At 46.6% G+C, this 22,574-nt stretch overlaps 1 protein-coding gene across 6 annotated transcripts in view; it reads left to right on the forward strand.

Moving 5' to 3' along the window:
* The window catches only part of NRF1 (nuclear respiratory factor 1), a 127,848-nt gene that overhangs the window by 42,627 nt on the left and 62,647 nt on the right, over window positions 1-22,574 (forward strand). For all 6 annotated transcript variants that reach the window (XM_077471968.1, XM_077471970.1, XM_077471972.1 and 3 more), the window contains exons 4-5: window positions 9,721-9,847; window positions 18,936-19,076. In XM_077471968.1, the coding sequence (XP_077328094.1) occupies window positions 9,721-9,847; window positions 18,936-19,076 (268 nt within the window). The remainder of the gene's footprint in view (window positions 1-9,720; window positions 9,848-18,935; window positions 19,077-22,574) is intronic.

A 22,574-nucleotide genomic window follows, 5' to 3' on the forward strand; every position in this document is an offset into this window, starting at 1 on the left:
GAGACATGGAGTGGTGCCATTGGCTGGCTGCTGTCAATCAAAGTCAGGTAGCCAATCAGGAGAGAGGGGGGCAGGGCTGGTCTGCGGCTCTGTGTCTGAATGGACACAGTGAGCTGTGACTTGGCTCGGGGGGGCCCCCATAGCAAGCTGCTTGCTGTGGGGGCACTCGACAGGAGATAGGGGCCAAGAGCATAGAAGAGGATCGGGGCTGCTCTGTGCAAATCCATTGCAGAAAGGATATAAGTATAAAGTTTATTTTTATTTTAACAAAGCACAACTTAATCACCTGAAGGGCACCACTGCAGAAGTAGATGAAGTAGAAAAGGATTCAGCTAACTTTTCCTTACACCACCTGTGTTGATGCAGTGCGTTTTAACCTCCAATGCATTCAAAGAGACAACCTCTCCGGCAGTGTGATCAGAGTTCTTTGTGCATCTGTATAGACCTAAGATTAGATGCTTGAAAAAAGCCATCATAATTCAAGTGTAAGGCTTCAGACGTTTTTTTCACAGGTTCAATTAAACAGGAGTCTACCCCAGCGATGGAGAGGTCCTTTTCAAGGGATCTGACCCCAATCTGCCTGAATTTGATAAATTGGGGAGACTTCCTACACTGCATGGAGGGCAGAACCAGCCAGTCCAAATGCAGACGTAACCCTTTCGCTGCAATAGCTGTTTTTGCACATGTTTAAAATATAATTTCAAGTCTTAAAGTGGAAGTAAACTCCCCTATCGTTTTCAGTCAAGGAAGCTGCCATCTTTGCCTCTGTTTAATCTTCAACCGCTATGGTGCTGCACATGTGATTCGTTCTGACACCAGCCATTGGATGGTTTGATAGTTTGGCTGAGAGCACAGCCAATGTGCAGTTAGCATTCCCGGTGTTCTGCCGTATAGTGTCCGCCCCGTACTGTGCATGCGCAGTACGGAGCAGACGAAGCTTCGGAAAATTTCCGAAGCTGAACGGCGCCTGCGCTGTGAGTGGAGGGGGTAGCCCCACCATTCAAGCGGACATAGGGTTGTGAGTATTAAAGGGCCCCTCGCGGGCGAGGCTTCGCTCGCCACGCTTCGGGCTCGGCCTCGCTGCGCTTGGCTCTTTTTTTTATTCCTACTCTATGTCCACTTGGATAGTGGGGATAGAACCTGGACTCACGGCGCAGGCGCCGTTCATCCTCGGCAATTTTCGGAATCTGTTGCTGTGTACTGCGCATGCGCATTACCCAGCGGACACTATCCGATGGAGGACGTTATTAGACAAGACACCGGCATGCCTTTTTTTTTTTTTTTTCTGTTTAAATCCATGGGTTTACTTCCACTTTTAAGATTCAACAAAATACCCAAACATAAATTTTACGAAAGCATGCTGTCAGATTCAAACCCCCTCACATTCACACTATCCTGACACAGTAGCTCCAAAGCCCACATTTGAGAGCTCATTCCTCAGCAACAGTTGGGATTCTCTTGGCAACGTCCCAGCAGCAAGTAGGAAGACCAGAAGGGTTGATGTAATCTCTGGGAGTTCTTCCCTCGGGCTTCAGGAGGTAAATAAATAGCTTAGGGCATTATTCAACTTGGTCAAAGTTGCACAGTTTTATCTACAGACACCCCTTTATCTGCATAGACAGTTTGGTGAATTACAGTTGCAAAACAAAGTATGTGAACCCTTTTGGAATTATATGGATTTCTGCACAAATTGGTCATAAAATGTGATCTGATCTTCATCTACGTCACAACAATAGACAATCAGTCTGCTTAAACTAATAACACACAAATAATTAAATGTTACCATGTAAACATTTGCAGTGCAGGTGGAAAAACTGTGTATCCCTAGACTGAGATCTCCAAGAGCTAATTGGATTGAGGTGTCAGCCAACTGGAGTCCAATCAATGAGATGAGATTGGAGGTGTTGGTTACAGCTGTCCTGCCCTATAAAAAACACATATCAGTTCTGGGTTTCCCTTTCACAAGAAGCATTGCCTGATGTGAATGATGCCTCGCACAAAAGAGCTCTCAGAAAACCTACGGTTAAGAATTGTTGATTTGCATAAAGCTGGAAAGGGTTATAAAAGTATTTCCAAAGGCCTTGCCCTGTAAAGATGACTGCAAGAGCACAGCGCAGACTGCTCAATGAGGTGAAGAAGAATCCTAGAGTGTCAGCTAAAGACTTACAAAACTCTTTGGCATATGCTAACATCCCTGTTAGCGAATCTACTATACGTAAAGCACTAAACAAGAATGGATTTCATGGGAGGACTCCACAGAGGAAGCCACCGCTGTCCAAAACAAACATTGCTGCATGTTTACAGTTTGCACAAGAGCACCTGGATGGTCCACAGCAGTACTGGCAAAATATTCTGTGGACAGATGAAACCAAGTTTAGGTTGTTTGGAAGAAACACGCAACACGTGTGGAGAAAAAGAGGCATAGCACACCAACATCAAAACCTCATCCCAACTGTGAAGTATGGTGGTGGGGGCATCATGGTTTGGGGCTGCTTTGGAAAAAGGAACTCCCAAGTTTATCAAGACATTTTGCAGGAGAATTTAAGGCCATCTGTCCACCAGCTGAAACTCAACAGAAGATGGGTGTTGCAACAGGACAACGACCCAAAGCATAGAAGTAAATCAACAACAGAATGGCTTAAACAGAAGAACATACACCTTCTGGAGTGGCCCAGTCAGAGTCTAGATTGAGATGCTGTGGCATGACCTCAAGAAAGCGATTCACACCAGACATCCCAAGAATATTGCTGAACTGAAACAGTTCTGTAAAGAGGAATGGTCAAGAATTACTCCTGACCGTTGTGCACGTCTGATCTGCAACTACAGGTAATGTTTGGTTGAAGTTATTGCTGCCAAAGGAGGCTCAACCAGTTATTAAATCTAAGGGTTCACATACTTTTTCCACCTGCACTGTGAATGTTTACATGGTGTGTTCAATAAAAACATGGTAACATTTAATTGTGTGTTATTAGTTTAAGCACACTGTGATTGTCTATTGTTGTGACTTAGATGAAGATAAGATCACATTTTATGACCAATTTGTGCAGAAATCCATATCATTCCAAAAGGGTTCACATCCTTTTTTTTTTTTTTTGCAACTGTATGCCTTTTAAGGAGGGATCCTAGCTGCTGGTTAGTAGAATCTCTAACGGTAAATACACGTTCTACCTGTCTGTTTTTTTTTCTTCCTGTTAGGTGTGTCACTGATGGAACCACAGTGGGAATAGATTTTATAGATAGATTTTAAAAATCTCTTTCAAGGGGAAATCATTCCAATGCTCTCAGACAGGGACCCAGAACCCTTGAGAGTGCTTTCAGGAACACCACAAATAGTGTGTATAGTGGAAAAGTCAGGTACGTCCAATATTCAATGCCACCCTGGCACCGGGTGCGCGCCGCCGCCGGCGCGCTCCCGCGCTGGTCGGGACCCCCGTGAGTCCGGTCGCGGGAACCGCGGACTCGATCGCCGCGGGCATCCCCGCGATCGTCTCACGGAGCGGCCGAATGGAGGAAATGCCGTGTAAACAGCATTTTTCCATTCTGCCTAGCAACTAGTGACGCTGATCTCTGCTCCATGTGATTGGAGCAGAGATCAGTGTTCACTAAATGAAAGCCCAACCCCCCCTACAGTTAGTAACACACCCCTAGGAACACTTAACCCCTACACTGCCACCCACTGGTTAACCCCTTCACTGCCAGTGTCATTTACACAGGAATCTCTGCATTTATATAGCAGTGATTACTGTATAAATGACAATGGTCCCAAAAATGTCCGATGGGTCCCCCACAATGTCGCAGTCACAATAAAAATCGCTGATCGCCGCCATTACTAGTAAAAAACAAAAATAATAAAAAATTATTAATAAAAATGCTATAAAACTATCCCTATTTTGTAAACGCTATAACTTTTGCGCAAACCAATCAATAATCGCTTATTGCGATTTTTTTTTTTCCAAAAATATGTAGAAGAATACGTATCGGCCTAAACTGAGGGAAAAAAATGTTTTTTTTTATATATTTTTGGGGGATATTTATTATAACAAAAAGTAAAAAATAATGCGTTTTTTTCAAAATTGTCGCTCTATTTTTGTTTATAGCGCAAAAAATAAAAACCGCAGGGGTGATCAAATACCACCAAAAGAAAGCTCTATTTGTGGGAAAAAAAGGACGTCAATTTTGTTTGGGAGCCACGTCGCACGGCTGCGCAATTGTCAGTTAAAGCGACGCAGTGCCGAATCGCAAAAAGTGGTCTGATCTTTGACCAGCAAAATGGTCCGGTCTGCAAGTTGTTAAAAGACCCATGGCTGGATAATACAGGCTGAGCCTCAAAATTCAGGGTGGAATGCATTGTATTAATCAGGTCCAAAACAAATCCCTTGTAACTCTGAGTTATTTTGTCAGAGAATATCGTATAAATGCCCCCAGACCTGTTAGGTAAGTATAGGGACTGGGATTACCTGTAGCAACAGGACTGTCCCTTCTATAGCTCTGTGCTGACATGTGTTAAATAGCGGTACCATAACGAGGTCCAATGTGCAAGGCCTTGGGTAATTGTAAACCCAGGCAGCTGGTATTAATGAAGGTCCGGCAGGTGAAGGTGTCCAGCTCAATGGATGGAAAGTATAAAAGCGTGGCTCGTGTGTCTTTTCACCCAGTGGATGACGGCGCTCAGTCCCTTGGCAATAACCCTTCCTGCTGAGAAAATCGACAGTAGTGAAAAATGTAAAAGGTGTCCAGTGGTTCAACAACGAGATAGCTCCTGGTGCTTCAGCTCAAATGCTTTTATTCAGCAACAGAATCTTCAGAGAAAGGGTCAAGTTTTAAATGCTATGTATCTGAATCTTGAAAGCGCTCCGCGGAAAACTTTTACCTCTACACTAGGGTACAGAAAGTGCCACTCTCCAGAGCCCACTGTCTGAAGGTCACATTTCAAGTTAGTCCAGCACATCCAGTCCAGAGGAGTCTGGTACAGTGCTCCAAAGTCAGGGTTGGGAAAGGCAGATCTAGATAGCTGCTATATAGAGAGCAGCACCACAACGGTATATATAGAAGGAACCTTGATTAAAATCAATGAAGAAGGAATAAAAAAATAAAATAAAAAATTATTAGCCTGTTCTCGGCAGAGCTAAAGAAAAAGATATCCATCCTCCTTGGAAACTAGCAAATACTGAGTGGAGAAGCAGTATTACTGCAGCTGGCTTTCAATTTTTCGATTTGCTGGAATCCAGTCCTCCTGTAGGCAATATTATAACCCGACTATTTGAATTTCTGTGTCTCAATGGACCAGGAACACACATTTTCCAGCTTCTGATGCCACTGGACTACGTTCATGAGAAAACATCCCTTGAAGTCTGCTGGGAAACCAACATGAATTTTTCTTTTTTAGGCTTCTGTCCTTTATTTCTACCTGGTGATCTGGCTCATAACACATTTCCTTAGCATGTCTCTATTCTGGATGGAGGAGCAACAGAGAAACCTTTTGGACAGCAGCATTGCTGGTCTAGGGACAGGGAATTGTTAAGCCCAATACACACTATCAGATTTTCTGCTGGGTTTTTTTCCTTCAGATTTACCAAAACCATGTAGTAGAAGGGTCTGCCTGATTGCATACAAATTGAAACTCCTAAGGTTTGACCTCCTATGATATGGTTTTGGTAAATCTGAAGGAAGAAAAATCAGCAGAAAATCTCAGTGTGTATGGGGCTTAAGATGCACTAGCAGATTTAGGTGGACTCAACTAATAAGTTAAATCTGTACTCCAGCTAGCACTTTTTAGGCAGTTACAGTAACAGTTTATTTCCTTTTGGGACTAGGGTTTTACGTAAAATAACCATTGAAAGCACCCCCGTCACTGTTAAGTGGCTTGTCTCAACTCTCAAACAGCTACTTTTGCTTGTCAGCCTGGTCTGTTTAAAATAAGTTGAAAAATAAGACTGAGACTGTTTTGTAGTTAGAAGCTCCAAAATGCTCCACTTCAAAATCCTATCTATTTTATTTATTCCCTTTTGAGGCAGTCTTGGAGGTTTATGGCCCTATAGACTTAAGTGGGAACCTCAAACGCTTAAGCAAGCAAAAATTCAAGAATGAAAATGAAAAAAATAACTAGCAAAAATTGGTTAGACTTTTCTCAGCAGACCTAAAGAAAAGATATCCATCCTCCCTCGGAGACTAGGAAAAACTGAGTGAAGGAGCAGTTCATACTGAGGATGGCTTTCCATTTTTCTGTTTGCCAGAATTCAGTCCTCCTGTAGGCAACAATATAACAGACTATTTGAATTCCTGTGTCTCAATGGAACACAAACTTGAAGCGGTTCTAAAGGCAGAAGTTTTTTATTAATTTTTTTTTTTTATATCTTAATGCATTAAGATAAAAAGCCTTCTGTGTGCAGCAGCCCTCGTAAAACCTACCTGAGCCCCCTCTTGATCTAGCGATGTCCACGAGTGCCTTGGCCCTCCGGGACTCTCCCTCCTGATTGGCTGAAATACAGCAGTGGCGCCATTGGCTCCTGCTGCTGTCAATCAAAATCAGTTGGCCAATAAGGAGCGAGAGGGTGCAGGGCTGAATCCTGGCTCTGTATCTGAATGGATACACAGAGCTTCAGTTCAGCTAAGGTGCCACCAAAGCAAGCTGCTTGCTGTGGGGGCATTCAACAGGAGGGAGGGGCCAGGAGCAACGACGATGGAACCGAGAAGGGCAATCTGAGCTGCCCTGTGCAAAACCACTACACAGAGAAGGTAAGTATAACCTGTTGTTTTACACCTGGCAGACAGCCATATGTCCCTTGCAGTTCACTAGCTTGGCCACACTCGCTCTTCACTCAGCCAGCACTACCCACAGCCATGGATTGTAATGGAAGAACGCTCCTGTACTGAGGTTCTGGCTAGAGGATGGTAGGGTACAAATGGAATCAAAGGGGAGGAGCAGGGTTGGCTTGCAGAGGTTAGCAGAGAGAGTGGGGTACAAAGATGAGCCACCAGGGTGTTTTAGGGTACAGAGCAGACAGGCGGTTTGGGTACAGAGGTGAGCAGAGAGAAGACTTGGGGTGTGGAATGAACAGAGAATGAGTTTGGGGGTACAGAGGTGAGCAAAGAGGGAGTTTTGGTGTACAGAGGCGAGCGGAGAAAGGGATTTGGAGTACAGAGGAGAGCAGACAGGAGGCTTTGGCTACAGAAGTGAGCAGAGAGGTGGTTCTGGGGTAGAGAGGTGAGCAGAGAGGTGGGTTGTGGTGCAGAGGTTAGCAGAAGGGTTTTGGGCTGCAGAGATTAGCAGGGGGATTGGGATCCAAAGGTGTGCAGAGGTTAGCAGAGAGGGGAACATGCAATGTGATATCGCAGCCTATTCATTTAAATGAGCTGCAAATCGCAATGGAACACATGCTCTTTAACTCTCTTCATATGCAGTCGGCTTTTCGGGTGCCGTTAAAAATGCATTGGTACCCACATGCAGATCGCAAGGGCAATGTGATCACTTGCAGTGCAGGAAACGCACACAAAGCACGCCTCTCCCACACCGCATTCTGGTGTAAACCAACCCTAGTCCCTGGTCCTTTTTTTTTCTTTTTTTTTTTTATTGTCACACAGAAAACGCACTGTTTGCATGGAGCTACCATTTAAGAATTAATGACACCCCTGTGTGTCTGCTAAAGAGTAGCACATTTGCATGATTTTGTTCTCTGGCAAACAGTAATGTGAACCAAGTCTTAAAGTGGTTACATGCGTGGGAGTGACGATATCGCGGCTCCGGCCACTCACAGCGCCGGAGCCGCAATACCCGGGGGAGACGCCGAGGGAGCTCATTATGCCTTTTGCTTTGCAGGTGGTAAAAAAAAATTTCAAATTAGCTTGTTTACTACCGCTTTAACTGGGCTGCCTCATGACTGAAAATACTTTTCAAGAGTGTCCTGACTGGAAAAGGGTTGAGAAACCCTGATTTATAGTATATCAAATCTGGGTGCTCTTACCCCTTTCATAAATACATAATTTGCTTTAGATTTTTTTTTAACTTGAATGACTGATAAAGTATAACTAAAGGTAAAAAAAGAGTAAGCAAGATTTAAACACCTGTCAGTTTTTTATTGCTCTGCCTTCTCTATTTTTTCAGTTTATTGTTATCACTGAGTGAATGTAAAAGGCAATCCCAAATTTTGCGTTGTCACCAGAACCAAATAGAGGAAAAATCTTCTAAGAGGGACACTAGTTCTGGTGACAACAATGAATTTCTTTCTGCAGGTACTGCCTGCTGTCATACTCTCCACACTCCTCTGCTGCACATACTGCATACTATCATACCCTTCACACTCCTTTTGTGCATATGCTGCCCAACATCATACCCACTTCTCTTCTGAACATACAGCCTGCTGTCATACCTTCCACACCCCTATCCTGCACATACTACCCATTGTGATCAGGGCCGTCTTGAGGCAAGGCAAAAGGGCAGTTACCCTGGGCCCCGTCATTGTTGTGGGGCCAAAAGCAGCTGCCTCATACTTGCCAACTATCCCTGTTTAACTTTCCCTTGTTAGTCCTGTGTTGTGTCCCGATATCTCAGTATGAAGTGCTGCTACTAATAATGGCCAGCTTTGCCCTATTGTGTACAGATGACGAACACCTGCAGACCCTGTGTTTACATGTAAATAACCGGCATTGATATGTAAATAGCGGCTGCATTCATATGTATATAGCCACAGACCAACGACTATCATGTAAGGAGCTAATCGCGGATTACTCAAGGATGTGTAGTATGTGAACAGACTGGGACAAAATTTAATTTATATGATTTCTTATTTTTTATAGTGCCAATGTCTTTTTCTCACTAATCATTGAGGGTGCAGAGTCCTATTATACTTAAAGTATATGTGAACCTTCACATTGTAAAACAACCCATTCATTTTAAAATAGAAATAAAAGGTAAAACATTTGTTTATATGGTGCATTCGTAAAGTATTTAGATCACCTCAATTTCAATTTAGTGTAAATCTTATTACATTGGGGCTTGGTGTAGAATCCTTTCATTCACACTAGTGGCCAGTCCGAAGGTCACCCTCCTTACATTGGTGGTTACTTTGAATGCTTCTATTACATTAGTGGTCAGTGTAAACCCCTATTACATTGGTGGCCAGTGTTAAAACCCCTCTTTATATTGGTAGTCGGTAAAATAAAATCAGCATTGCCATTAATCACACCCTCCCCTCCCCCCCAGCACTGCCACTGATCTCAGGAGCTCTAGGATCCCTAAGAGTTTTCTGTCTATTGATGGGTCCCCTCCCCATCCCAATCCATAGTGTACAGGCAGGTGGAGAGCAAAAATGCATGGGGCGGGGGGAGGAGAGAAAATGTTTGTGCAAGGTCAGGTCAATATGACTGCCTTGATTGTGAGTCTCTCTCTCATGTCCTGCATACGCTGCCTTCTGTCATATACTTCTCTCCTGCATGCACTGCCATCATACCCTTCCCACTGTACTGCAAAAACTGTCCTCCTTAACACCCAGCACGTCACTCTGGCATACACTACCCGCCATCATGCCCTGTTTTCCTCTTTGCACATACTGCCTATAAAGACACTTCTTAACATTGTTTGCAATATCATCCACCTTGCCCATTCAGGAGCAGGTACGCTTTTGCTAGTAGTAATTCTTTATGCATATGAGTTCCATCAAGTACCTTTTCTTCTGTGTTGCAGCATCCTGTTGGACTTTTCTCATGCTTTGGTTTTGTTGGCAGGAAACTGAGGGCAACGTTGGATGAGTATACTACCAGAGTAGGGCAGCAAGCCATTGTCTTGTGCATTTCTCCTTCCAAACCCAATCCAGTCTTTAAAGTATTTGGAGCGGCTCCACTGGAGAATGTTGTGAGTTTTTTATTTTTTTTTTACCAATTTTACCAGTGTTATCTAATTGGGTATTTATAAAAAAAATTAAAAATTAAAAAAAGTTGCATGACCTGTAATTTGTTCTTTTGAATTTACAGTTATAATGTTGATTTGCAGTGTAAGCACAAGCACTTTTTTCCTGGTCCGAAATTTTATTTTTATTTTGTAAGGTTAAAAATATGTGAGCTAGGGGCGTGGTCTGGAGCTACATGGAATAGGACGTGCGGTGTAGGAGCTCCACTCGAGACATATCCTTTTACCGATCCTTTGGGCCTTTCTTATTGAATTCCACGCGCTGCCGGGCCTTGGGACTCCCCTGCTGCTTGGGATGTCCCCCCCCTAAACGCTCCGGTACGGCCTCCAAGCTTGACAAATACCGCCGGGAGGACCGCGACCCTGCCGAGAAAGATGGCGCCGCTCAGCCCTCCGAGGGCAGTGCACAGCCCGCCAACGACACTGCCCGCGTGCTCGAGGCCATAGCGCTCTGCCAATCGACCCTCACCTCCAGGATCGAGGAGATGAAGGTGGACATATCCTTAATACGGCAGGATATCCACAGACTCTGGGAGCGGGTGACGGAGACCGAGCGCCGGGTCGGCCACGTGGAGGACGGCCTGCATCCCCTTCAGGTTGCCACCGAGCAGATGCAATTCCAGCTGACCTCCATCCTATCCAAGCAAGACGATATGAAGAACCGTCTCCGGAGGTGTAACCTCCGGTTTGTGGGTCTACCTGAGCGCTGTGAGGGAGCTGACCCCCCCCCCCCCCCCCCACATTCTTGGAGAACTTACTGGTCACCACCTATGGCCGCGAGGCGTTCTCGACGACCTTCGTGGTGGAACGCGCCCATCGCCTTGCCGCAAAACCGCCCCCGGCAGGGGCCCCGCCGAGAACCCTCATCGCCAAGTTCCTTAACTTCCGCGACCGCGACACCATCTTGAGGCTTACGCGGGAGCGGAGCAACATACCGGTTGACAACGTAACAGTCGCGGTGTACCCGGACTTCTCCGCGGAGGTGCAGAAGAAGAGAGCCAAGTTCGTTGAGGCGAAGCGCCAGCTACGTGTGCTCCACCTGCCCTACGCGATGCTTTTCCCAGCTCGCCTCCGAGTGACCAGAGATGGCAGGTCGCACTTCTTCGAGGACCCGCAGGCCGTTTTCGCTTGGCTGGAGCAACGCGGAGAGGCCGGCCGCCCTGATCCCTGAGGCCCGGTTCCCGGGATGGACACCACCTGTCCGGCCTACGGACAGAGCACAAGTTTTGGACATGTGAGTCTCATTTGCCCCCTCCCTGTGCCATCTGCCCTTTTCTCCTTGGTCCCCTCGCGGACCCTCTGCCGTCCCCGGGCCCCGGTACGGCGTGCCCACATCCTGCATCACATGCCCGCACCTATGCCACTTTGCCTCGGGCGGCCCTCGCCGACCCGTCCTGTTTGGTACTGATTTGAACTCCCTCAGAAACTGATGTGTGCTCTGCAGTTTGTTCGCCCCCCCGCCCCCCCCCCCCCCATACCCCCCACCGAGGCTCACTCTGTGACATTGCTGTTTCCGCAGCTCTCTGCAGCTGCTTGTAAGCCTACGTTTCCCTGGCCGGCCTCCACCCCTCCGCCTTCGGAGGTGGCTGGAGAGTTGAACCTGCTTAGCCGGTCCAGCGTTAAAGCAGTATTTTTGTTACTTTTTGTTATGTGCATTTTACAGTATTTTTCTTTTTGCTGCAAGGGGACTTATGCTATATTATCCGCTGTGTTTTCTCCTCTCCGGTGGTGCTTGTGTTCGGGGGTTCCGGCGACCCGGGCTGCTGGGGCGGGGCGTGTGCCTGCCGGAATTGGGACTTTTAATGTGTGTACTACTGCTATTGGAGGTGGGGAAATCCGTGGGTACATACACTCATTGCACGCAACATGGCATCCCTTAAGATCTTGACGTGGAATGTGAGGGGTCTGGGTGACCGAGCTAAGTGGGCTGCGGTCCTGTCTCATATTAAGTCGCAGCGGGCAGAGGTTACGATCCTGGTTGAAACTCACCTGGTGGGACAAACACAGTTATGCCTTAAAAAACCATGGGTGGGCTGGCTCTATCAGGCCCCCCACACCTCAAATTCTAGGGGTGTGGCGGTCCTGATTGCAAAAACGGCTCAGTTCCAACTACATAGCTTGCAATCGGACCCTCAGGGCCGCTTCCTATTTCTCCATGCCACTATTGGCTTGGAACTCCTTATCCTTGCTTTCTACATTCCCCCACCATTCACCTTTACCGTGTTGCAGCAAGGTGTCACATTTATGGCCCAGTACCCCCTGGTGCCCGCTGTTTGGGCGGGTGATTTCAATATGGTTATAAATCCCCTGCTTGATAGGCTGAGCCCGCTGACCTCTTCACTTCCGTCCTCGGTTGTTACTAGGTTTGGGAGGTTCCTGGGGGAGTTTGCCCTCACGGACACATGGAGACACAGACATCCCTCACTAGCACACTACTCCTGCTTTACTCCATCCCGTTCAGCCATGTCCCGCATAGACCTGATCCTCATTTCGCCCCCTCTCCTTCCCCATCTCCTGGACGTGGGGTTTGGGGCCCGGGTGCTCTTTGACCACTCCCCTTACTGGGTCCGGTTGCGTCTGCCAAACCCTCCTGGACCCCGCAGCTGGAAACTTAATCCTTTCTGGCTTACCGTCCTGCCGGACCTGGACTCTGTCCAGCGTGAATGGGACCTTTTTTTCCACACCAACGATGGCTCCGCCTCATACGGCTCCGTCTGGGAGGCCTTCAAGGTGCATGCCCGTATGATTCTCTCCTCGTGCATCTCCAGACATAAGGCTTCCTCCAAGCGCCTACTTGAACAAGCGGAGGAGAGTCTGCATGCACTTGAGCAGGCCTTTCGGGCTGACCCGTCGGAGGCTAATGCCTCCCTGCTGAAACTACAGGCTAGGGTTACAGACCACCTCCATCACGAAAAGGCCAGGAGAGGTATTTTCTACGCTAAACAGCGCCTGTTTGAATTCGGGGAGCGCGCGGGCAAATTACTCGCATACATGGCCCACCTAGATCATAGGCCCCCGGTGGTGGTGTCCCTTAGGGACGCCGGTGGGAGAATTATTACTGATCCCGACATGGTGGCGGAGGAGTTTGGGTCTTTTTACTCGGGCCTGTACTCCTCCACTGCACAGTACACCCAGGATGAGCTCGAAGCGTTCCTTGACACTGTTCCCTTCCCTTCCCTCACGCCTGAGCAAAAATTACAACTTGAAGCGCCCATCACCTCTGACTGTGTAGCGGAGGCCCTGTCACTACTTCCTACTTCCAAGGCCCCGGGGTCCGACGGCCTACCCTTGGAGTTCTATGCCCAGTTTAGCGAGACTCTGATCCCCCAATTGACTAAATTATACTCACACATATTTGACTCCGCCACCCTCCCTAGGTCCATGGGCGAGGCCCTAATAGTCCTTATCCCCAAACCAGGCAAAGACCCGCTGCTTCCCGAGTCTTAGCGACCCATTTCCCTGCTCCAACTAGATGTTAAGATCTTGGCCAAAATCCTTGCCCTACGCCTGAATAAAGTCATTCACTCCTTGATACACCCCGACCAGACCGGGTTTATGCCCCAGAGAAACACGGCATTCAATCTTCGGAGACTCCACATGAATATACAAGCCCATCACTCTGACAATGGCTCCAGGGTGGTTGTCAGCCTGGACGCCGCCAAGGCGTTTGATACTGTCGAGTGGTGTTACCTGTGGGAATGCCTGCGCAGATTCGGTATAGGCCCCAACTTTATTAAATGGCTCCAACTACTTTATTATGCTCCCATGGCACGTATTCAGGTAAACGGCAGGATCTCCCCTCCCTTCTCACTCTCCAGGGGGACTCGTCAGGGCTGCCCCATCTCGCCGCTCCTTTACGCTTTGGCGGTGGAGCCCCTGGCCACGGCCCTCAGGATTCACCCTGACATCCGTGGTCTTCGCTGTGGCGGTCTGCATGAGGTGGTCAGTCTCTACGCGGACGATATGCTCCTTTTATTTAGCGGACGCTGGTCCCTCATTGCAGGCGGCCCTGCGAACCATCACGGCCTTTGGAGCCTTTTCTGGGCTCCAGATCAATTGGACCAAGTCCCAAATTTTGCCACTTGACCTGGGGCCTCCCACCGCCGAACAGGCTGCTCTCCCGCTTGCTAGGGCAAGCACCATTAAATATCTTGGAGTGCACGTCTCCAGGTCCCTCTTAGATTTCCTCGCCCTTAATGTCGAGCCCCTATTTGATACCCTAAAATCCAAAACGCAAGTGTGGTCCCGTCTCCCCCTGGGGGTGATGGGCCGAATAAATTTAGTTAAGATGATACTCCTCCCCAAGCTTTTATACGTTTTTTGGCAGGCACCAATACGCATCCCCCTTCGTATATTTAAATCTCTAGAATCGATCCTTAACATGTTCGTCTGGGGCTCGTCCCGACACAAACTGCCATGGCGGGTTTTAAAATGCCCTCCAGATTCTGGCGGGACTGCCCTCCCAGACCTGTTCCTTTTATTACCTCGCGTCACAGCTCTCCCACTTTTTTCACTTTCATCACTCAGACAGGTCCCGATACACCGCCCTGGTATGTTCGCAGATCCCTGGCCCGCTGACCCACCCTTTTCAACTTTTGTTTTGCGGCCCCCCCTCCCCCTCACTTCAAGGCACGGGCACCCTATGCTTTTGCACCACTGTAAAGTCTGGCACCTCGCAACACGGCTGGGTCAGGCTCCCTCCCCCCACTCTCACACGCCCCTTTGGGACAATCCTGATATGCCAGAACTTGCCCTCATCCCGGATCCTGGGCTGTGGGCAAGTAGGGGGGTCATTTATCTCTCACAGGTAGTCCAACGGGATGGTTAAATTGTTCCAGGCCCTTAAAGACGAATTTGATCTCCCCAATTATATGCTATTCCGCTATCTTCAACTCCGACACGCGCTCCACACCCAATTCGCCAATCATATCCCGAGACTTGGAACTCCGGTTTTGGTTGATATAGTGTTGGGTCTCGAGCACGCACAGTTGATTTCACGGCTGTATACTTACCTGTTGACTCCCATTGCCTTGACTGTTGCCTCTCAGGTCCGTTCTCGGTGGGAGGGTGATCTCGGAGCGGTATCGGTTGAAGACTGGGACGAGGCTTTGGCGAACCACAAAATTGTGTCGCCTAGGCTCTCGGACCGCCTTACCCACCTTTATGTCCTCCACAGGTCCTACCTTACACCCCATCGTATAGCCAAGTACAGGCCTGATTATGATCCCCGTGCCCCCGCTGCACTTCCTTGGACGCCTCCTTTTACCATCTAATTTGGGCATGTCCGATCATACAGGGATACTGGGCGCAGGTTGTCCAGTTCCTCCATGACCGCATGGGCTCCCCACTGTCGTTATGCCCTAGACAATGCCTTCTGGGGCTCCTCTCCCTATCTGACAGCGATAAATACCTTAACATTTTTCTACAAGAAACCTTATTTCAGGCCAGAATGCAGATAGCCAGAACATGGTTGAGAGGAAATCCCCCTACTATACAACAATGTATAAGAGCGATTAATGTTACTCTCCCCCATAAGAAAATGCTATACTCTCGCAGAGGCTGCCCCCATAAATTTAATAAAATTTGGGACGGGTGGTTGGAAGACCCCTCCACTTGTAGCGTCGAGGGCTAGTTGTTCTTAGTCTGCTGTGCCAGCGGATCTCCCGCAGGGACTGTATCCCCCTTCTTAATGTCAACCTCTGTCAAACAGTCTTCTCACTGCTTTGTGTCTCATGAGTTACTCTTGCAACTACCTGTATGTTTCCAACACTTGTATGTGAAATGCACCTGTTTGTGTTAGTGACGCCTGTTGCGCCAGGCAATGCTGTCATTAACCTGTCTCTTATGCTCAATAAAGCTGCATTTTGAAGCAAAAAAATAAAAAATATGTGAGCTACCATTACCATTGGTAATCAAATTTGCAGGCATTGAGGTTGTGGTCCTACTATTGAGTAATTGACGTTTAAGACTTCACTGCCTACACGCTTGCTCTAGGGCAGCCTTTTTCAACCAGAGTGTCCAGGCACCCTGGGATGCCTAGAAGTTTCTTCAGGGGTGCCTTTGTAAAATGCCTAAAAATTTCCCAAAAATGTTATACAAGCCAATGGGTGGATAAAGCCTGCCGTTTAGTTACACAAAGCCAAAGGTTTTCATTATGCACCATTACAACCTTCTAGCTGCCAGCGTCCTAATGAACAATGGCATCATCAGTTGATAAGGAGGATGTCAGTCGCCTGCATAGTATCCTTGTTTGACCCTCCCCTGCCCCTCTATATCAGCGCAGGGGGTCACATTAGCTGAGTGATGGAGAAAAACCGAGGGAAAAGAGAAATGCAGGAATGCTAGTCGGTACCAGTTTCAAAAGTGTATTTGGAAGAATAAATCGCCCACATTAGGTGTCCTAGGTTTGGATGTTGCTGCATTGTGTAAAACTATTAGAATAGTTTTTACATTTTAGAATGGGGTGCCTAGAGACTGTCCATTTTTAAAGGGTGCCTGGAGATTGTCCATCATTTTTGAAGGGTGCCTTGTCTGAAAAAAAGCTTGAGAAACACTGCTCTAGGGTGATTAGGATTATTGCCCCAGTTTATTTAACCACTTGCTATCCACCCGTTGTAGATAAACGTATGTGTGGTGCACTCCTGGGGGCTGGTGACTAGTTAATCACTTTCCGCACACCATACGTCATATGACGTTCTTGACTATCAGCTGCAGGCATCATTCAGATCTCATTCTTTTCTGCCGGCAATTCTGTGCACCATAAGAACGATCATAGTGGCAGTTACGCAATTTGATCACTCTTGCAGGCGACGGGAGGGGACATCCACCCTCCAGTGCTTCTCTGGGCTCTCCCGTGCCATCGGGACCTGAAGAAAGAATTTGACGCCGCCAGTCATCTCTATGACTGTCAGAGGCCTGGGCGCGACATTACGACGTCATATCTGGACCGCGGATGTCAACAAAGCAGCGATTTTGGTTGGAAAGCATTCGATTTTATGTTTTTGTTTTTTTTCGATCTGATGCTTTCCAGCTTGGAGGAAAGATGTGGGGTCTATATCTTATAGACCCGACATCTCTCCAAAAAGAGGACCTGTTGCACACCATTCCTATTACAAAAGATGTTTACATCCCTTGTAATAGGAATAAAAGTGATAAAAAAAAAATGAAAAACAAAGTGTAAAAATAAAACAAAATTACAATAAAAGAAACAAACTTTTTTTTAAACCGCCCCGTGTGCTCGCGCACAAAAGCGAATGCACAGGTAAGTCTCGCCCACGTGTGGGACATCACGGGACGTAGAGCCATAGTAGTTACTATGTGGGTTATAGGCCACCTTCAGGTGGTGGGCACTGGCACACTCCGTCTCATTCTACTTTGCCCTGCAACATCAGTCCTACTTCAGTCTTACTTCCATCCGACTTGAATGAACAGGATACGATTTTGCGCCAACTTTGAGATAGTCCAACTTGTCATTTGACCAATCAAAACAATTCCAATGTGACATAACATGTGCCAGAGTTTAGGTGAAGGTGCTAACACAGCTCTTCTGCAGATTCACAATCAAAAGAAATCCGAAATTCACTTAAAAGTTCACCTTTTATTGATCCTTCATGCAAAAGGCATCACAGACCATGTGGGGTACAGTAAAATTTGACGCGTTTCGTGCTGTGACTAGCGCTTACTCCTAACCAACCTAGTATGAGGTTATGAATAAGCACTAGTCACAGTGTGAAACATATCAACTTTTACTGTACCCCGCACTGTCTGTGATGTATTTTGCATGAAGGATCAATCAAGGTGTAGTCCAATTCTTATTCGGATAACGTAAAATCGTTATAAAAAGATTGACTCTCTATTTTGTGATCTAGAGAAAAAAGCACCCCAGAATTAAATTATCCATACTGGTGTTGGCCAAAGGTGCCAGAGGTTTAGCCACTCCCCGCTCCAGGTCCTACTTCTTGGCCTCACAGCTCCAGCATTTACTGGGATGGGACAAGGAAGACTTATTAGATCGAATACCAGGTATACTACAAAATGCCCAATCTTGGCTCTCCTAGAATCTAGATGCCAAAGGGGTAAGTATGTCTCTCAACTGTATGACAATGGTCTTGTTAAAGAGGAACTCCGACCTACCTCCCCCATTTTTTTTCCCTCCCCACTTACCTGATGGTGTTATCTGCACAGTTCAGATACTCGCCCATCCAGTGGATCCAGCATGGACCTGCAGAGATCACCTCGTGCCCGGCCACAGCTCCGTCCAACACTGACTGCCATGTTCTATCTGGAATCCTCAAGAGGTTTGCCGGCTCTTCTGCGTTCAATGCGTGGACCTCTCGATGATGTGCCAAAAGGCCCTTTCCCTCCTCCTGTTCTTCAATGAAAACCTATGCCCGGAATCCTTGGGTGGGTGAAGATCCGCTTTAAGATATCTGAGCAATTATGCACTGAATTTGACATGCCACGCCAGAGGTTCTTTCAATGTTGAAACATGCTATCCATACACAATCATGCACTCATAAAATGCAGCGTTGACAGTCCTCAATTTCCAACCTACTATCAAGTAATGACTCTAAAAAGGGGTTTATTCACCATATGCTATGCTCCACACCAAATTTCAAAGAACAGAGTAAAAACTAGAATAAACTGTACCGGAGAATAAGTCCCTCATTTGGATGACCAGTGGGAACAAGCACTACCCGCACTACCACTGGTTTCTCTGTCATTTTCTAATTGTAAGTAGAATTATATTGAAAAATGGATTGTAAAGTGAAAACGCTTCAAAAATCTTTTTTTTTTCACAATTATTTTTCTTTATAACCCTGTTCATCTTGCAGCTATAAAGTAGAATAGTATTACTTAAAGTTTCATCATTATTTCTTGCTTATTCTACCATCAGAGACACAGAATAATATATATTTTTAGCTGGCAGCTGTGTTACCAGAGGTGTCTTTAAACCCTGGGGCAGCCATGTAGCTAAGCGCTGAGAAGAGGAGAGCTGCTGACATCTCTGTTTACCACCTCTGTATTCCCTTAGGTACGCAAGTATAAGAGTATGATCCTGGAGGACCTGGAAACTGCATTAGCAGAGCATGCGCCTGTGCAGCAAGACATCAACTCTGACCTGCCCCCCCTGACTATAGATGGCATTCCAGTATCTGTGGATAAGATGACACAGGTGAGGAGGAGCTGGTATATTAAAATCCTAAAATAATTAATATCCATGTGTTTTTACTTCTGTACAGTGAGGAAATGCACTCCTCCATGACAACTGAAAGAATTATTTAATCTCTGTCATTTCAAAACACTTGGCCATTCTTACCAGAATATCACTACCTCCTGTGTTGCTTAACACACATGAATGCAGAGTGCACCTCATAAGATGTCAATTAAAAAAAATTGCCATTGTTTGAAAGTAATTGAAGGTGCCATTATCGGAATAGTATTTCAGTGGCTCGAAGAGGACTTTGGTGATTTGTGTTTATAGCATAATGTTAAAGCCTTCCATTTTGTCAAACCACGTAAAAAGTAGTGGGTTTTTGTCGTTGTAGCCAATAGCAGATTCATAGGCAGAATAAATGCTTTTGCCATAAAATATTGGCTCAGGGCAGGGGTGTCAAACTAAATGTCAGCGTCAGCATTATGGTCAGGGCTGTCTTTAATATTGATTGGCCCCTGTGCAAACAATTTCTTGGGCCCCCCCCCCCCTTCATGCAATTCTGCTCTGAATCGTACAATAAATTGCATCTAGACTCAAAATCCGTTAACTGAAACCGATCAGGCAGCGATTGGTTGCCAGATGTTAGTGTATCCTTATCGCTTACTGACTGGTTGCTAGAGGTTGCAGCACATGATTTCTGCTGGTTGATTGGTTACTAGAGATTATTATACATCAATACTGCCCACTGATTGGTTTCTAGAGGTTACAGCACATCATCTCACTGCCTGCGCACTATTGACTGGGGTTGTGTGGGGACCCATCAACAGACAGAAAACCCCTAGGGATCCTAGGACTCTTGGGATTAGTGGCAGTACTGGGGGGGGGGGTGGTGATCAATGATAATGCTGATTATTTTTTTTCTACTACCAAAATAAAGAGAAGTTTCAACACAGGCCACCAATGTCATAGGGGTTTACACTGACCACCAATATAATAGAAACATTCACAGTAACCACCAATGTAAGGAGGGATTTACACTGACCACTAATATAAGGGGGGCCTTCACACTGGCCACTAGTGTGAATTAAAGGATTCTACACCAAGCCCCAATGTAATGAGAAGATTTACACTGACCATCAATGTGACTTAGACATTTAGCTTGCGCTCACATTTGTGTGTGCCTCAAACGTATGCAAAATCGCTCTCATGACACCATAAACGTGCTGCCCTTTAGCAGATACGTAGCATTGATATTAATTGTTAATCTGCTGATGCGCCGTGGAACCGCGTGGTTTTGAAAAAGCGTTGGGGACTTTCTTCCGCATTTCTAGTGCATAGAGCAGCCCATTAAAATTAATGGACTGCCCTACTCACTAACTACATCTTTATCCACCCTGTTAGTACACCTTTGCATGCTAACCTGCTAGCCTGCTAACCCCTTTAACTCTACCTGCCTCCTCTGCTCATCATTGCACCCACCTCCCTTGCCTCTATACAACCCCCTCCTTGCTCACCTGTGCACCCAAACTAATTCCTTTTCTGCCTACCTCTGCACACCCCTCACCAATTTGCTTACCTTTGCAGAACAGGCTGATGTTGGGTTTAATGACTACAGTTGTAGGCAGGACTTTCAAGCATTGCTCTTTACCTCCCCAGTGGACAGCATTCAGCATAGGTGATGGTGGATATGACCTCATATATCATATATCAATGCCACCAGTCCATGTCTATTTACTTATGAATGCCATAGCTATTAACATATCAATGCAGGTTATTTACATGTAAATGCAGGGTCTGCAGGTGAGTCATCTGTACATGAAAATAAGGCAGAGCTGGGAAGCATTAGTAACAGAACTTCACACTGAGATATCGGGACACAGCATGGGACTAAAACTTCAAGGGACAAGGGCATTTAAACTGGGATAGTTGGCAAGTATGAGGCAGCTGCATTGGGCCCCACAACAATGATGGGGCCCAGGGCAGATGTCCCTTTTGCCCTGCCTTAAAGATGGCCCTGATTATGGTTGCTCTCAAAGCGCCGGCTGTACTGTAAGGCTGGATATCCAGAGCAAGCCTCCCCACCATCAGAAGTCAAGAGTCCCCTGCCCTCCCTTACATCACTGTGCACCCCCCTTACCCTGTGCTGCTGCTGGGAAGAAGCTGGGGTGGACCTGGGAAGCAGAAAGTGCAGGGTCTAGAGATGGAACCAAGGGTGGCCAGAGTCTGCTTCTTCCTGAGACCAGGGAGGCGGAGACGAGGTGGTGGTGCTGCACAGAGAGGCACAGAATCTGTGGGAAGAGCCCTGTCATCCTCTCTGCTGTAGACTGATGAGATCAGGGGGAGGGTGGAGATGAGGGGAGTTTCACAGCTGCAGCGGAGGTGCGAGGGCCACTTCACATGGCCTAGGATAAATATTAGGTAGTTTCACTTCAGCTTCACTGAAAGCGGTTCTGCACACGTAATAATAAATTTTCCCATTCTGTTGCCTCTAGACCGTACATTTGATAATGCCACATTTTTTTTATTTATTTTTTAATCTACCTTTTGTAATTTGTAGTATTTGATTTTCCTCCCCTGCGGCGATGGGCGGTCTCTTGCGGGGATCAGCATCACTTCCTGCTGAACCCCGCACTGTCTCCTGGGATCTCGTCCAAGTAATCCCAGGAGACATTGCGGCTAATGCAGCCGAAATCTCGCGAGATTTCAGCTAATACAGCCGAAATCTCGCGTGATTTCGGCTATTACAGCTGAAATCTCGCGAGATTTCGGCTGCATTAGCCGCAATGTCTCCTGGGATTACTTGGACGAGATCCCAGGAGACAGTGCGGGGGTAAAAGTGCCCGCTAGTGGGGGGTAAAAGTGCCCCGCTAGTGGCCGAAATACGCCGCTAAAAATAGCTGCGTTTTACCGCCGACGCAAAGGGCGGTGTGGTGTGAAAGGGGTCTTAAAGTTCTGCTTTAACATCTTTAGTTCCTAAGCCCGTTTTTGTGATGGTATTTCCTGATAACAAAACAATAATGGGCCATATGCAGACCTGTAGTTTGTATTCTGTATTGCCTGCAGTATAATGAATTCTACTGTTGACTTCTGAATTGAGATTAGCAGTATTACATTTTGATTTTTTTCAGTGCAGCCTGGATTAAATAAACCATGAATGAGTTGAAGTGGAATGTAATTTCCTTTGGGATTACTCAGCAACTTTAGAGCTGCCAGTAACCTTTCATCAGTGAGATTCATTAAAAGGGACAAGTGAAGCTGAGCTCAGGTGTGCAGTTCGCTATTCTGGCTGTAGGTGACACAACCTTAATTGCTCTATTTTCTGCCCTTGTCTTAAGGGAGACAAAGCTGTCAGGGTGTCACTGGCTTGTAAATCCAATGTGTTTACCTAAAACATTAGAACTTTTACATCATTAACCCCTGGAGTGTTTTTCCTATGAAAATGGTATATTTGGGTTTTAAAGACTGAAAGCAATGACTAGATCAGGCTTTTACCTGCGTTCAAAATCATATAATTCA

This window comes from Lithobates pipiens, unplaced genomic scaffold (assembly GCF_037356315.1).
Source record: "Lithobates pipiens isolate NorthernLeopardFrog02 unplaced genomic scaffold, aLitPip1_a1.2 Scaffold_8, whole genome shotgun sequence".
Taxonomy (NCBI): domain Eukaryota; kingdom Metazoa; phylum Chordata; class Amphibia; order Anura; family Ranidae; genus Lithobates; species Lithobates pipiens.